The sequence below is a fragment of the Plecotus auritus genome (assembly GCF_963455305.1).
Source record: "Plecotus auritus genome assembly, chromosome: 6".
NCBI classification, from domain to species: Eukaryota; Metazoa; Chordata; class Mammalia; order Chiroptera; family Vespertilionidae; genus Plecotus; species Plecotus auritus.
In genome coordinates this window covers 30,187,077-30,204,613 of record NC_137773.1, presented here as the reverse complement: position 1 = coordinate 30,204,613, position 17,537 = coordinate 30,187,077, and the positions used below count along the sequence as shown (strand labels likewise).

Here is a 17,537-nt window from a genome sequence, read left to right as displayed (position 1 = left end):
GCGGGGGGGGGGGGGGGGGGCAGTGGGTTGATATGTAGATTCTTTTGTTCTTACACATTCTCATAATGTTTACTACTTAATGGGTATTTTAAATTTAATAAATGGTATTGTGCTGTAATTCCATTTTGTTTTTTACTTTTTTCATTAGTACTGTTTTTAGGATCTATTTATGTGTCTACCTCTATTGTTTCTGCCTGCAGCACAGTGCTTCACCCTGTATATCCTCCATTTTTTACCTGTCCTTTCTCCCAGTGATGGGTACCCAGTTGCTTCTCACTTCTCACAGACAATGCTGTGATGAAAATCCTTATATATTCCCCTTCTAGGTCTTTGTGAGAATTTCTTTGGGATAAATTTAGGAGCAGAATTGCCTGTCATAGGAATGCATAATGTTTATCTGAGAGTATTACAAATTTGCTCTCTATAATGGCTAGAGCAGTTTACACTCCCACCAGTAATGCATGAGGGTTCCTATATTATACCCCCCATTCCAGGTCTGCCAATCCTTGGATTTATCCCTATATTTGGACTCATATACTTTTATCTCCTCTTTTAGACTGTAAGCTCCTCAAGGGCAGGGTTTATGTTGTTTATCTTTGTATAGTCCACTATGCCTTGCTTGTTCTATTTGTTCCAATATTTGTTGAGTAAACTAATGAATACCAGGCTAACAATATATATCATTCTGAACACAAAAGAAAATTATTAAACATTTTTAAAAAGGGAGATGTGATTAAAGAATGATGTTTTTAAAAAAATTAATCAAGAAGTAGTATTCTAGAATGGAGAGGAAAGATTGAAAACAGCAATATAAATGTAAAGTAAGAATTCAGTTAACATACTGCTTTTATATCCCAGAGTTGTTTATTGGAATAGGTACCTGAAAAGTTCTCATATTTTTGTATCAAATCATTAAAAGTGTAGAGAGCCCTGGCTGGTGTGGCTCAGGATAGAGCGTCGGCTTTTGTATCAGTGTCGTGGGTTTGATTCCCAGTCAAGGGCATGTACCTGGGTTTGCAGGTTCATTCCGGCCCAGTCAGGGTGCTCAGGAGGTAACCAGTCGATGTGTCTCTCTCACATCGTTGTTTCTCTCTCTCTCTTTCTCCCTCCTTCCCTCCCCTTCTTTCACTCTCTCCGACAGTCAATGGAAAAAATATCCTCAGGTGAGGATTTTTTTAAAAAGTGTATAGAAAAATATATGTATAGTGAATGAAATTGAGTGTTCTTATGCAATTTTTACTATTGATATTCTCTAGTTTAGTAGATTTCTATTATGTAATCATGTTTACATGGATTACATATGCCCACATTTAATAATGCCTTTTAACATATAACTGCTTAGAAGGCAGAAGGTTGAATTAATCTTTTAGCATGTAACACAGATGCTCTATCTTTGAACGCTCTTGGTTAACCTTACTATATTAAAGATATATGGCCGAAACCGGTTTGGCTCAGTGGATAGAGCGTCGGCCTGCGGACTGAAAGGTCCCAGGTTCGATTCCGGTCAAGGGCATGTACCTTGGTTGCGGGCACATCCCCAGTGGGAGGTGTGCAGGAGGCAGCTGATCGATGTTTCTCTCTCATCGATGTTTCTGGCTCTCTATCCCTCTCCCTTCCTCTCTGTGAAATATCAATAAAATATATTTAAATAAATAAATAAATAAATAAATAAATAAAATAAATAAAGATATATGGCATGCCCTGCTACTTTGGGAAATTTTGAGATAGATATTTAGACATAAAGAAAAAATGATCAATTCCAGGCCAATGGCTTTCATTTTTTACTATGACCACAATAAGAACATTGAAACCCAGGACACAATGTACATCTATTTATCCAAACACAAATTCCATTAAATAATATATATACTCTACTACATTTGATGTACTGTGTTATTTTCTATACTACTTCATCAACCTTTTTTCTATTTCAATTTAAGACCCAGTTGGGAATGCTGTTTAAAAATCATTCTAGGCCTAGCCAGCTTGGCTCAGTGGATAGAGTGTCAGCCTGAGGACTGAAGAATTGCGGGTTCGATTCTGGTCAAGGGCACATGCCCAGGTTGCAGGCTGATACCCCATAGAGGGTGTGCAGGAGGCAGCCGATCAATGGTTCTCTGTCATCATTGATGTTTCTCTCTCTCCCTCTCCCTTCCTCTCTGAAATCGATAAAAATATTTTTTTTAAAAAATCATTCTAGCCCTAGCCTATTTTGCTCCATGGATAGAGTGTCAGCCTGTAGACTGAAGGGTCCTGGGATCGATTCCAGTCAAGGGCACATGCCCAGGTTGCAGGCTTGATCCCCAGTAGGGGGGTGTGCAGAAAGCAGCCACTCGATGATCCGCTCTCATCATTGATGTTTATATATCTCCCTCTCCGTCTCCCTCTCCTGTCCTTTCTGAAATCAATAGAGATTTTTTTAATGATTCTAAAAAAATAATTCTAGTAAGGTGCTATGTAGAGATATATGAAAGCAAAGGGGTCACAGAACAAAGTTTATATCTGATTAGACAAAATCAAGTAAGAAATATGAAACCAAATCTACTGGTATGTCATGTATTTTGTCCTTAGCCATTATTTTTCTATTACACAGTATACTAATTATTTTAGACATAAAAATGATTGGTAGAATTAACTCATTTCAATAATAAACTAAATATTTGGAATGTACATGTCCACCTCATTCCCTCACTGCCCATAAAAAAAAATAAAGGTCTCATTCAAAGCTGTCTCTATATCAGCCTTGGGCAAAGTACGGCCTGCGGGCCGGATCCGGCTGTTCTATCCGGTTCTCTTGCTCTCCCCTCCGCTCCTTTGCTTTGAATTTATATTAGTTCACACAAACACTCCATCCATGCTTTTGTTCCAGCCCTCTAGTCCAGTTTAAGAACCCATTGTGGCCCTCGAGTCAAAAAGTTTGCCCACCCCTGCTCTATATTATGGTTTCCTATTACAAAGTTTTTCTACTGGAAACCAAATCAAAAAGATGAGATGGTGATTTTCCTAAATTCCTAGAAAGTACTTTATAATGTCATCCAGTGTTACCAATGAATAGATTTATCCTATCTAATAAGAGTAATATGCAAATTGACCATCACTCCAACACACAAAATGGCTGCCCCCATTGGACACAAGATGGCCACCACAAGATGGCCAGCAGGGGAGGGCAATTGGAGGGACCAGGCCTGCAAGGGAGGGCAGTTGGGGTCAATCAGGCCAGCAGGGGAGGGCAGTTAGGAGGGACCAGGCCTGCAAGGGAGGGCAGTTGGGGGTGATCAAGCCTGCAGGGGAGAGAAGTTAGGGGTGACCAGGCCGGCAGAGGAGGGAAGTTGGGGGCAACTGGGCCTGCGGGGAAGGGCAGTTGGGGGGGACCCAGGCCTGCAGGGGAGAGCAGTTGGGGGGCACCAGGCCTGCAGGGGAGGGCAGTTAGGGGTGACCAGGCCTGCAGGGGAGGGCAGTTAGGGGCAAACAGGCTGGCAGGGGAGCAGTTAGGCATAAATCAGGCTGGCAGGGGAGTGGTTAGGGGGTGATCAGGCTGGCAGGCAGAAGTGGTTATGGGCAATCAGGAAGGCAGGAAGGCGAGCAGTCCTGGATTGTGAGAGGGATGTTCGACTGCCCGTTTAGGCCTGATCCCTGGCAGTCAGACATCCCTCAAGGGGTCCCAGATTGGAGAAGGTGCAGGCTGGGCTGAGGGACACACACCCTCCCTCCCCCGTGCATGAATTTCATGCACCGGGCCTCTAGTTAATTTATATGTGACAGTGGAAGATGTTGGAAGGAGATGGAACTCTTATTTTCTAGCATCTTATATACTACTTACTACCTTCCTGCTAACTGAAAATTGTTGCTAAAAGAACACTTGTCACAATCTCTACTTTTCCCCAAAATTGAAGGTGTTGCTTCAGCTTCTGGGAATGATTAGGTTATATTATTTATTTTTCACCAACCTGGTTTACTTTTGATATTACAGCTTATGTTAGTGCTTTGATATATGTATCTAGGCTCTTTGGAGAAGAACTGCTTTTTGTTCATTACTTTCACCATCCTTTGTTTTTGCTGCTACATATACTAGTATTCTGGGCTTATAGTTTCTATATTTAGTTAAGTTACTTTTAGTAATCTTGTCTTTTAAGCTTCTTGCATCTTATTAATTAACAAGAAAGGGCCATTTCTACTGTTACTGTCCTCAAAATTCTAGTCTTATTTTGGATCATGTTATTATTTGATAGATTTTTAATTTTCGAACATTGTATAAGTTCATATAATTACCAGTCTGGTTAGTGTTGAACTCTTACATGGGTTTCCTTAATCTTATATACAAAGTTCATATCAACTATATAAGGGTGTTTTGAAATTAATAAGTGTTTAAAGGAGCTTTCAGTCTTTGCAGAATTTTAAAATTTAGTATGCTAAAGTCATTGAATTTATCACACAACTGATTTTTTTTTGTTATTTGTGCTGGTTATCCTTCCTTTTCTTATCTGTTGATTGTCATTAGGTACTTTGAACAAATATATCAAACCATGAATTCCTATATAAACTTATGGAAATATTTATAAAATTATCTCACAAATCTAAAGGCTATTCCTTTAAAAGAATAAAGTATTTCTCCACCAGTTTGTTCAGATAAAAATGTAAAATTGAATATAGACAATACATTTTGCTAAGTTTGCATTTAAAGAATAAGTCTCTTAAAGTGATGGCAGTGATTTTGGAACTGTAGTCTTCTGACCTTGCTAAAGATAGTTTCTTGTGGAAAAACTGTTAGTTTTTTTCAGTAATAAAACATGTTGCAGATATTAGAGCTACCTGCAGTTTTAACATCTCCCATTCTAGCAAAGAAGCAGTTGAATCTCTGATTTTATTTTTCAGTGGTTTTGTCACCTCTTGCAATTCAGTATATTTTAACATCTAATAGGTGACTTTTTTCCTTTGAATTTGAGAATCATTTTTAATGCATTGGATGATCTGTTTTTTAAATTCTTAAGTTAACTATGTTTATGTTATTCATATATGTTGACTACAAACCTAAAGAGTGGACAACTAATTTTTTTTCTGAGTTCTTTTTTAATCCTCACATAAGGACATTTTTCCCACTAATTTCTAGAGAGAGAGTGGAAGGGAGGGAGGAGGGGGAGAGAGAGAGAGAGAGAGAGAGAGAGAGAGAGAGAGAGAAACATTGATATGTGAGAGAAACACATTGACTGGTTGCCTCTGGAACACACCTGGACCAAGGTAGAGATCGAACCCACAACTGAGGTATGTGCCCTTGACAAGGAATGGAATCCAAGGCCAACATTCTAATCACTTAGCAACACTGGCCAGGGCAACATTATGGCATTTAAAATTAAACAGCAGTGAAGCTGTTAAAAAAGAACTGAGTAGTCTTGGCCAGTTTGTTCAGTGGTTAGAGCATCGGCCTGCAGACCAAAGGGTCTCGGGTTCAATTCCCAGTCAAGGGCACATACCTTGGATGTGGGTTCGATCCCTGGCCCTCGTTGGGGTGCAGGTGGGAGGCAACCAATACATAAATGTTTCTCTCTCTCTTTCTCTGTCTCTATCTCTGTCTCTCCCTCATCTTCCTCCCTCCCTCCCTTCCACCTTCTCTAAAAATCAACGGAAAGAATATCCTAGGGGGAGGATTAACACACACACACACACACACACACAAAAAAAAAAATAAATGCTATAAAGTTCACTCACTTTAAATGTAAAATGCAATGAGTTTTAATAAATTTACAGAGTTGTGCAACCATCACCACCATCTATATTAGAATATTTATTTTATTTGACAATTTAAGGGAAAAGAGGTCAGTGCGCCTGACTAAAGAGTTAGGTATTACATGTTTTTAAAATTTTGTGGCGGCACACTAGTTGAAAATCACTGACTTGGTATGATATTTTCAAAGTTCATCCATGTTGTAGAATATATCAGTAGTTTGTTCCTTTTTATTACTGAACTAGAGGCCCCATGCACAGATTCATGCACCAGTGAGGTCCCTTGGCCTGGCCTGTGGGGATTGGGCGAAATCAGCTCTTCGACATCCCCCGAGGGGTCCCAGATTTCAAGAGGGCCCAGGCCAGGCTGAGGAACCCCACCAGTGCACAATCGGGGCCGGGGAGGGACCGCAAGAGGGCTCTACGGCATGTCTGGCCAGTCTCGCCCAGTCCCGAACAGCTGGACCCCAGCAGCAAGCTAACCTGCCAGTCAGACCGTCTGCCCCCTAGTGGTCAGTGTATATCATAGTGACTGAACAGTCTGAGGGGCAGTTAGCATATTAGGCTTTTGTATATGTAGATAGTCCCAGTTCTTCCTAAATAAGAGGATTAAGCCTTGAATTAAAGCAGTAATTATATGTATCCTCCACTCTATGTCCAGATGTTAGGATTATTAATATTGATAATTATTTTGTCAGGGGAGAAACTTAATTTAAGTGTGATTCAAAATCTTAAAATAACGTACATTTACTTTATTTTTAAATACATTGTCAATATGAGTACTCTTATATGGAAAATCTGATTTTTCTCCTAGGTAACATCATTTTCCTCTGATAGATGCTTACATTAAGAGTTTAGTTAAACTCAGAAAAAAATGTTCTTTTTAATATTAGTGTTCATGTACAAAAGTATTAAAGATGATGGAAAATTTTAGAAGTATATATCTTGAAAAAACTGATTTCACGTTACATTTTGATATATTAAGAGAAGCATTTTGGCAATTGAAAAACACTTTACTTTCATCTACAAGTTATTGTTTCTTGTAGTAATCTTTGCTTGCACAGTTAATATTGTGCAAAGAACAACTGAGCAGTTAAGCTAATATTAATGGTATCTTAACACTATTTTGATAATGCTTTAGATTTGATATTCTTTAAGACGTCTAGTCAAATAAGCAGAATTTTGAGATTCTTTTCCTCTTTGATTTGATTTTCATCCTGTCCTGTCTTAATTTCCAAAATCCTCCTGTTCTAAAGATTAAGCTTTTTATTAAAAATTTCATTTTTTTAATTGGCAACATCCTAGTTTGTGCTGTTAAATAGATGAGTATAGTCTTTACCTACCACTCTGTGAATCTTTAAACATTCATTCTACAGCATTAGTTATAAGGGTTTGGGGAGGGAGGTCCATGTGTGTGGGAGGGGGAGCTGATTTTTTTTTTTTTTTAGCATGGCACTTTTTCAAACATTTTTCATGTGCTTAGGTACATCCAAGCAGAAGGCCAGTTCCCTGCAGGTAGCAGATCAGGACGTACTGCCACCTTTTCACCCATACCAGCCTTTGGAGTGCATAGTAGAGGAGACTGAAGGCAAGCTGAATGAACTGGGACAAAGAATTAGCGCTATTGAAAAAGCACAGCTTAAGTCATTGGAGTTAATTCAAGGTGAACCTCTGAACAAAGATAAGATAGAAGAACTTAAAAAGAACAGAGAAGAGCAAGTCCAGAAGAAGAAGAAAATACTGAAAGAGCTGCAGAAAGTGGAAAGGCAGTTGCAGATGAAAACACAGCAACAATTTACCAAAGAATACTTGGAAACCAAAGGTCAGAAAGACACATTATCTCTACACCAGCAGTGCTCTCATAGAGGAGTCTTCCCAGAAGGGGAAGGAGATGGTAGTCTTCTAGAGGATCACTTTTCAGAGTTACCTCAGGTTGACACAGTCTTATTTAAAGATAATGATGTTGATGATGAGCAACAGTCTCCACCATCGGCAGAACAAATTGATTTTGTCCCAGTCCAGCCTTTATCATCTCCGCAGTGTAACTTTTCCAGTGACTTAGGTTCTAATGGGACAAATTCTCTTGAACTTCACAAAATATCAGGTAATCATCAGATTATAGGACAGCCTCAGATTGCTATTACTGGACATGATCAGGGGCTGTTAGTTCAAGAACCAGATGGACTAATGGTTGCAACTCCAGCCCAGACGCTTACCGACACTCTTGATGACCTGATAGCAGGTGGGTTAAGAAATATATCTGTAATAATTTTTCTTTAATCTGTGTGCTCAACTTCTTTACACAACCCTCCAAAAACACCAACTTTGTACTTTTATGTTTTAGAATGATCTTTGTAAAATTATTTCTTGAGGTGTTTTGGAAGTGAATTTAAGCTCTAACACACAAAAGTGTGTTTGCCCCTCTTCTTTTTTGTTACTTACAAAGGCAAAGAAATAAAGCTGCCATGATCCTTTACTTTAGACCTTTGGTGTCAAAACCACCCTGTGTTGTATCTTGGTTAGGAGATCTCAGAATAGAATTCCTTTGTAGGCTTTAGAGATATTCACAAAAGATTATACATTAAATTTTTCTGCTAGTGATTTTTATGTTTGGAAATCAGAATTCTAAATCACATTGTTTCTTTATAATTTTATTAGATCAATTTAAATATAATTAAAAGGGATGTTCAGAGAAAACTATAAATATTCCATGTTGATACAGTATTTGTGGTTAGAATATTTAAAGTTAGAAATTATTGTCAACTTAATGATGATTTGGAGATTGGAATTTTTATATTAACTGTCTTGATGAAAGCACACAGACAGACATAATACACACACATACACGAAAAAATAAAAAAGGACCTGGTAACCTTAAAGTATGTTTCTTTCCCTTTTTTTTTTTGTGGAAAATTACAACTAGATATGAAATGAGGTGCACAAGTTTACTTTCCCTTTCATTGTCCTTGCAGCAGTGGGAAAACAGTGCAATTAATCATTTACCTTCCTAAAGATGGCTGGTGAATGTATCACCTCCATGAGAGCCCAGTTCAGAAATGCAGCCAGAATGGCTGTTGACAGTGGATGAAGACCAAGAACTAAGATGTAGCTGGAGTGATATTCAAAGGCAGGCCAGTCCTCTGTCTCAATTGCAAAATTTTTTTCCTTAACTGTTGTCTGTTTCCTCTTGTCATATTCTCCTTCCCTCCTCCCATCCCAATTATGCTATCCCAGTTTTCTTCTTTTGTGAGTCTTTAGTCTTCCTAATCTTTACTGAATCTTTAAAAATGTGGAATAAGATTACTTAAATCAGGAATTTGGGGTGGGGGGTAATGTGTATGACTTTCAGTGGTTATAGAATTGTAATATAGCCTCTGAGGCTCCTCTAATATGGAATATAGGTACCACTGTGCAGAGGAGGAATATCTTAGTTTTTGTAAAGAAAATAAAAATGCTGGGAAATGTTTTAAGGAGTTAGATTCTTTAAGTTTTTATATCTTCAGCCCACAGCCACTTAACTCAAATTAACTTTGTGTCATTAGCATTGAGAGTTGTTATAAATTATAAATAAACTCAGAGTTTGTTTGTAGCTCTTATTTCTAACCTGGGTAAAGGTATATATTTGGGTGTGAAGTATGATTATGAATAATAATAATAATAATAATAATAAAACTGGTGATCCTGGGATAACATTTTTAAGGTTCTATAAATAGCATTGTAATGTTCCTAATTAAATACTCAATTTGCAGCTATGAAACCCACATTACTGATCGATCTAGTATTATTGTAACTTAGGACCTGTTTGGTTGTTGTTTTTAAAGACTGTAGAAACAGCTCTAAAAGTAAACTTGTAGGTTTGAACTTTATGGTAGTAAATGGGTGGTTGGATGGTTTTGTAGGGGAGGTTAAATTTTATTTCGCCAAAGTATTTGTTAAATTGAAGTGATCTTTTACAAAGTTAACATAAAACTTCAAAAAGCTGATTTAGAAAACATCTTTTAATGATAAGTAATGTTAATAGAAACTAATAAAATTTTATTTCTGTTAGCCATTAATATCTAGTGATAGTTGGTCTACCATATTGTGTAATATTCTTTTATTAATAAACCTTAACTTGTAAATCAGCCAATAAATAAAAAAAATTATGTTCATATAAAAATTTCCATTAAGTCCAAGTTTCTCTTAATTTTTTTAATTGAAGCTTAAAGAAATTAGACAAAGATGAATGGTGAATACCTAATTCTACAATTGTATGATCCATTGAAATTGGTAGGATTATATGTGAGACCAAAGATGTGATTAATTTTGCCTAAATTAAATCTAGTTCTCAAGCCTTGTATTTAATAAAGGAGAGAATACTGTACATCTTGCAATTATACTTTAGAGAATATTCATTTATAATAGCAATAAATTTACTCTTTAAATATAGGAGTATTTTTTCTTTATTGCTGTTTTATTCTCAAAATTTATCATGATGAGTTGGTAGATACATAATTTATTAATGTCGCAACTGGATTAGCTGACTAACTTAGCCTTTTAGTATACAGTCTTATTTGTGTCATACTGGGTATAGTTCCAGACAAAATGTATGTAAATTCTTGATTGGGAGCATGGTTCTTCAAGTCCTTTTCTTCTGAAAGTATTGGACTTTTACAGTTTAGCATAATAACAAGTGATTCTCATGTCCAGCTCTCAGTTTTACATGATTCAAATATCTAGAACCAAGGTCTGGAAATTCAAAGCAATTTAAAGAATTCAAAATAGCTTTGACCATTGAGCAGTTTTAGAAACATTAGTAAAAATCTCATTATGAATATATAAGAAACATTGGCTAAAAATTAACTAATATCTGTTCAATTTATTGAGGACTTACCATGCACTAAGCTCTGTGCTAAATGCTTATGTACATTATCTTGTGAGCTATTTATAATAATCCTATAAAATAGGTACTTTTCCCACCTGTTTTTCTTTTAAAAAACTGAGGCTTGTGGAAATTAAGTTGCTAGTAAGTAACAAGAGTCAAAGTCAGTTCAGCCAGGTTTAAGAACCACAGACGTAATATGCTTGCATCTGATTCAACTTGAAGTTCTGAATTTATCTTAAAGATATTATTTTCTCAAAACTTCTAAATTCTATTAAATAACATTTTCTTATATTAAGATTTGATGTGCATATAAGGTCTAATGTATTTTTGTGACTTTAGTACATTGTTACTGCTATTGGCATGTTAATAGGCTCTTTACAACAAATTCCAATTCAAAAGTATTTTGCTTTAAATAATACTGTGGTAGTCAATGTGGCTTAAGAATAAAAGAAATATTAGGAAACTCTTATTTTTTAGGGCACTTACAATAAAATGCCTTTAAATAATAATTTCCTCTAATAGATGTTAATATCTTATTTATAGATTTTTATTTATTTATATGAAACTAATACTTTTAAATAAAACAATTTATAGTGATTTAATTTATTAAAACCTTACAACAAAGCTTATGTACACCTAGTATCTGAGGTTTTTATATAGCAAGGTTTATTTTTATCATCTTCCATATTGCCTACAAAACTGTCTTAAATTTTATAAAGAATTAGGTAGAATATTACCCTTAGTTCTTTTATCAACTTTTTAGGATAGTGCATAAATTTAATTTGAATTATATAGTGACTTTTGTGGTAGTAATTATAGTCATTTTGAGAGACATTTTGTTCAGAGGTAGGAAACAATTTAGGATTTATGAAAATGTCATAGTCTTGGTGTAAATTTATCTTAATAAAACCTTTATTCCACATGTACCTTTAAATCTTTGCTACTTTCTAGTTTTATCTTTATAACTTTTGTATGTAATTAATCCTATTAAAGTCACTTCTATGAAATATTGCTGATTGTCATTATTGCAAGGTAGAAAAAATGTTTCTAGAATAATGTTGTAGAAAATGTATAATAGTTGATGTGACAACACATTTTTTGTCATATAGTTTTTAAATGCACAAAAGTATTTTTTAAAGTCAACTCTGTAAAGAAGTCTTTTTTTATAACATCACATTCTGGCACAGCACTCTAGTCAAATGTTTAAAATTTTTTAAATATCTGTTTTTCATATAACAAGAAATAACATGAATAAATAAAATTAATAATGATTAAAAAGTAATTCTTTAATAAGGTGTATGTTAATAATTATGAGACCACTGTAAAAATTTTATTATAAAGGTGCTATGTATTATCTTTCAAATCTTGTTTACTAGAGCCATTTTCCAAATATATCAACTATTTTGAGGAGGAATAACAAACTAATATCTGCTTTTATTTCATTAAATGATAAAAATTTTTAAACTTTTTTTCATTTGCATGTTCTTATAGGTGAAACAAATATATATAATAATTGTTCCTATTTGTAAATGGATAGTTTAAATTATGTATACTTATGTGGTGACAATCTGCAGAAATTCATATTGCCAAGATAATCTTATATATATTGAGGGGGAGGACAGCTCATATGGAAACATATCTTAACATTTTTAAAAATTTGTTATTCTTAAAAGTAGTATACTAAACTGAGTCATTCACACTTGTGAACACCTTAGCAAGTGATTGGGGTCCTATCAAAATTCTAGAGAGAAAACATTCTCTAACATTTGAAATGCTTATAGTTCCCTTTAAGACCTATGTTTATTGACATTACTGAAACTTTGTTGTCTTTTTCCATATTATTAATGATTGTGTTTTTTTCCTTCTTAAGTAGTAATGTTTTTCAAATTAGTGAATAATAGTACTGAAAGTTCTAATTATCTATCTGATAATTACATTTATTGAGTACTTACTATATGCCAAACACTGTGTTAAATGTTTTTATAAATTATCTCACAGACAATTCACAGCATCCCTCTAAGATAGGTCCTATTTCCCTCTCTATGAGGCAAACTTCATCTCCAATGAAATTTAAGAAATATGTAGACATAAAGGTGTCATTTCAATTAACAAAGTTTCCAAACACCAGATTTTGAGATCCAAAATAAAAGTTGCAATGTTCCTTTTAAAAATAGTTTGATTTTCAGACACTGATTCATTGTGGCAAATTTTCAAAGCAAATACTGAATTTAAAAAAAAAAAATAACATGCTCTCTGCTATTAATGGGATAAATATTCTAACTTGTATTCCCCTTTTTTTGCATTGTTCTCAGGATATTTTATCTAATTGCCTTTTATAAATTAAAAAAGTCTTTACTTTTTTAAAGGAAACTTTTTTTTCTCTATTAACAATGTAAAAGGCTACCATTTGTTACATTTGCACTCAGTAACAGACACTGTACTAAGTATTTTACCTGCATTATTCTGAGTAGTCTTTCCAACAACCTTACAAGGCAGGCATTGTACATTTTACACCTTTGAAAAATTGAGACTCCAAGAGGTTTATACTTGCCTATTATCAGAAAGTCAGTAGTGGAACGGGGATTCAAACATAGGTTCATCTGACTGTAAAGCTTGGGATTTAGTTACTACATTATATTACTAATACAGAATTTTGTATTTTCTGTATTTTTTGTATATTATAAATGACTTTACTCTTTTTAGTAGAATTCAGCAATATGGATATTGTTTTTCAGCTGTGAGTAGCAGAGTGCCCACTGGTTCAAACAGTTCCTCTCAGACCACAGAATGTCTTACACCTGAACCCTGTTCACAGTCTCCAAGCAATGTGGCTTCCCAGTCATTGCCCCCTGTCTATCCCTCAGTTGACATTGATGCACATGTGAGTATATTGCTTTATTTAAACTTATTTTGCACATTTTTATTTTCTTTGTTTGGAAAGGAAAATTATCATTTTATATTCATTGTGAAAATATTTGCTCTTCAATTGATAACCCCGTTGTAAAAAAACAAAATCTAATTTATTTTTCCCCCTTCTAGACTGAGAGCAATCATGACACAGCATTAACATTAGCTTGTGCAGGTGGCCATGAAGAACTCGTATCTGTACTCATTGCACGAGATGCTAAAATTGAACACAGAGACAAAAAAGGTAAGGAATGTCAGTCAAAATTAAAGTCTGGCCCTGGCCAGTGTGGCTCAGTTGGTTAGAGCATCATCCTATGTACTGAAGGTCACGGGTTGGATTCCTAGTAGGCACATACTAGGTTGCGGGTTCAATCCCCAGTTGGGACGTGTGTGGGAGGCAACTGATCTATGTGTCTCACATCAATATTTCTGTCTCCCTTCCTCCCTCTCTCAGGTCAATTATAAATAAATAAATAAATAAATAAATGTATGTCTGAGTGTAGTTACATCAAGTTTTTTCACTGTCAATAAGTAGTTTCTAGCCTGTCTTAGTGAAAAGATAGTGAAGCATATTTCAATTTGGAATTCCAGATTTGTTCATCTACAGAGCCTAATTATTCTCCAGAAATTCGACTGTAAATTATCAGTGAAGTACAGGCTTCCTTTCTCCTTAATCCAAAAGTTGAGCATGCAGAGGTTTCAAAGTTCACTATGAGTATAAACTGTAATAGTTATCTTTGACTTAGCATTTCCTTTTTATAGATGTTTATGGATTTTTGTCACAAACAAATTAGAGGCTAGAGCAGTTTTATGTTAAATGCTTATAAGTATCTGTCCTAAAGACTCCCTACGAAAATAATCAAGAAATAAAAACAGTAGCTTAATAAGTAAAAATCACAAATTTGTTTGAGATTTTTATTTTCTGATTTAGGTTTCACACCACTGATTCTGGCGGCAACAGCAGGGCATGTTGGAGTTGTTGAAATCCTTTTGGATAAAGGTGGAGATATAGAAGCGCAATCTGAACGAACTAAGGATACTCCACTTTCATTGGCATGTTCTGGTGGACGTCAGGAGGTGTGTTAATGTTAATTTTCACTTTGTAAATATTTTCTCTTATATTTTTTTTTTTTTATTTTTTTTTTTAAATAAATCTTTATTCAGATTATTACAATTATTTCTCCTTTTTTCCCCCATATTTCCCCTCCAGCCATTTCCCACCCCACCTTCTGCCCTTACCTACCCCCCACTGTCCTCATCCATAGGTGTATGATTTTTGTCCAGTCTCTTTATGAACCCCCCCATACCCCTTTCCCCCTGAGAATTATCAGTCCACTCCCTTTCTATGCCCCTGATTCTATTGTATTCACCAGATTATTCTGTTCCTCAGGTTTTTAATTCACTTGATTTTTAGGTTCACTTGTTGATAGATATGTATTTGTTGTTCATAATTTTTATCTTTCCTTTTTTCTTCTTCCTCTTCTTTAAGAATACCTTTCAGCATTTCATATAATACTGGTTTGGTGGTGATGAACTCCTTTAGCTTTTTCTTGTCTGTGAAACTCTTTATCTGCCCTTCAATTCTGAATGATAGCTTTGCTGGGTAGAGTAATCTTGGTTGTAGGTTCTTGCTATTCATCACATTGAAAATTTCTTGCCACTCCCGTCTGGCCTGCATAGTTTCCGTTGAAAAGTCAGCTGACAGTCGTATGGGTGCTCCCCTGTAGGTAACTAACTGTTTTTCTCTTGCTGCTTTTAATATTCTCTCTTTGTCTTTTGCTCTTGGCATTTTAATTATGATGTGTCTTGGTGTAGTCCTCTTTGGATTCCTTTTGTTTGGGGTTCTGTGGGCTTCCTGGACTTGTAAGTCTATTTCTTTCACCAGGTGGGGGAAGTTTTCGGTCATTATTTCTTCAAATAGGTTTTCAGTATTTTGCTCTCTCTCTTCTTCTGGCACCCCCATAATTCTGATGTTGGTACGCTTGAAGTTGTCCCAGAGTCTTCTTACATTATCTTCAACTTTTTGGATTTTTTTTTTTTTTGCTTTTTGCTTTTTCGGTTGAGTGTTTTTTGCTTCTTTGTATTTCAATTCTTTGACTTGATTTTTGTGTTCCTCTTGTCTGTTTTTGGGTCTCTGTATAATATTTTTTATTTCAGTCAGTGTATGTTTAATTTCTAGTTGGTCCTTTTTCATCTCTTCGAGGGTCTCGTTATATTTATCGGCCTTTTCTAGGATATTCTTAAAAAGCCTTATAACCGTGGTTTTGAATTCTATATCCAGTCGTTTGTTTTCCTCCATTTCTTTCGTTTGTGATCTGATTCTTAGACGCCGCATTTTCACTGCTTCCCTGAGTTGGAAGATTTGTGTGCTAGGTTTCCAATTTGGCCCAGTGGGTCTGCCTCCCCAGTTAACCTGGGGTGGACACTCTTGGTGTACCCCTTTGTGGACTGTGTGTACAGCCTTGTTGTAATTAAGTCTTTATTGTTGTTGGTATCACTGGGAAGAATTGACCTCCAGGCCAGTTGGCTGTAAGGATCAGCTGTGTCTATGCTGGGAGAAGTCCGGTGCTGGAGACAGCCTTATAGGATTAGACTTGCCAAATTGCAATAGCCTCTGTGCTCTGCTTGGATGGGGTGGAGTCTCAGTCTTGGCTTCCCATCAGCCTTGCCCTTGCTAGCACGTGTGTGCCTTCAGTCCTCTGCCTTCCCGGCTCCCGATTCTCTGCCCGAGAGTCCAGACTCCCCCCACAAGAGCGTGGGTCCCCGGGGGCTCGCCTGGAACTGGGGTTCGCTGCAGTCAGAACTGGGGCTCACTTCAGTCAGAACTGGGGTTTTGTGCCGTCAGGAGCCTCTCACTCCCGTCAGGAGCCTCTCACTCCCTTCCGCTAGGGAAAGCCTGTGGCAGCCTCCCGCAGCCTTTGTGCGCACTGGCGCGAGCGGACTTTCAGTCTTCCGCCTTCCCCGGCTCCCGAGTCTCCGCCCGAGAGTCCAGACTCCCCCCACAAGAGCGTGGGTCCCCGGGGGTTCGCCTGGAACTGGGGTTCGCTGCAGTCAGAACTGGGGCTCACTTCAGTCAGAACTGGGGTTTTGTGCCGTCAGGAGCCTCTCACTCCCTTCCGCTAGGGAAAGCCTGTGGCAGCCTCCCGCAGCCTTTGTGCGCACTGGCGCGAGCGGACTTTCAGTCTTCCGCCTTCCCCGGCTCCCGAGTCTCCGCCCGAGAGTCCAGACTCCCCCCACAAGAGCGTGGGTCCCCAGGGGCTCGCCCGGAATAGGTGTTCAGTGCAGTCAGAACTGGGGTTCAATGCGGTCGGGGGCTCCCTTCCCCCTTCCGCCAGAGAAAGCCAGCCAGGCACTCCGCCGCCCTTCCTCTCTGCGCGCACAAAGATTGCCGTACCTCCAATTCTCTGTGAGCTTTTCTCCTTCCTTCTAGTTGTAGAATTTTCACTCAGTCAGCTTTCCTGCAGTTCTGGATGGTGTCCGTTCTGTCTTTTAGTTGTAGTTTTGAAATTGTTGTGCGAGGCAGCAGTTTAGGTGTTTACCTATGCCGCCATCTTGGTTTCTCCTCTTCTCTTATATTTTAAATATGCTTATGATAAGTGAACCACAATCCTAACACATATGAAATGCAAATGGTTACTCAACAATTGACAAATAGAAAGAGTAATTTGTGATTTCAGTACAATTGGGATTTCAAACCTCTGAATTCCTTGATGTAAAATTGAATCCATTTCTCTAATGCTGATATTTGAATATACAAAGCCTAATTAATTATATGTTAAACCCTTGGTGTAAACTGGAATTCTCTGTTCATATTTTACTTTGTAGGTGGTAGACTTGTTGCTGGCTCGAGGTGCAAATAAAGAACATAGGAATGTGTCTGATTATACACCACTGAGTCTAGCTGCATCTGGAGGATATGTTAATATCATTAAGATTCTGCTTAATGCTGGGGCAGAAATTAATTCAAGGTATCTATTGCCTATCTGATTTTTTACTCATGATTATTAAGTTACTACTTAGAATAAGTGTCTTCCCCTAAATATTTGGA

The 17,537-nt window shown here is 36.8% G+C and overlaps 1 protein-coding gene across 5 annotated transcripts in view; it reads left to right on the top strand.

Annotated features, from left to right (window-relative positions):
* LOC308250396 (ankyrin repeat and KH domain-containing protein 1) overlaps positions 1–17,537 on the top strand; it is a gene marked incomplete at its 3' end in the record, with an annotated part of 130,414 nt that overhangs the window by 83,537 nt on the left and 29,340 nt on the right. For all 5 annotated transcript variants that reach the window (XM_080672968.1, XM_080672971.1, XM_080672972.1 and 2 more), the window contains 5 exons: positions 7,202–7,960; positions 13,318–13,463; positions 13,622–13,733; positions 14,421–14,566; positions 17,315–17,457. In XM_080672968.1, the coding sequence (XP_080529094.1) occupies positions 7,202–7,960; positions 13,318–13,463; positions 13,622–13,733; positions 14,421–14,566; positions 17,315–17,457 (1,306 nt within the window). The remainder of the gene's footprint in view (positions 1–7,201; positions 7,961–13,317; positions 13,464–13,621; positions 13,734–14,420; positions 14,567–17,314; positions 17,458–17,537) is intronic.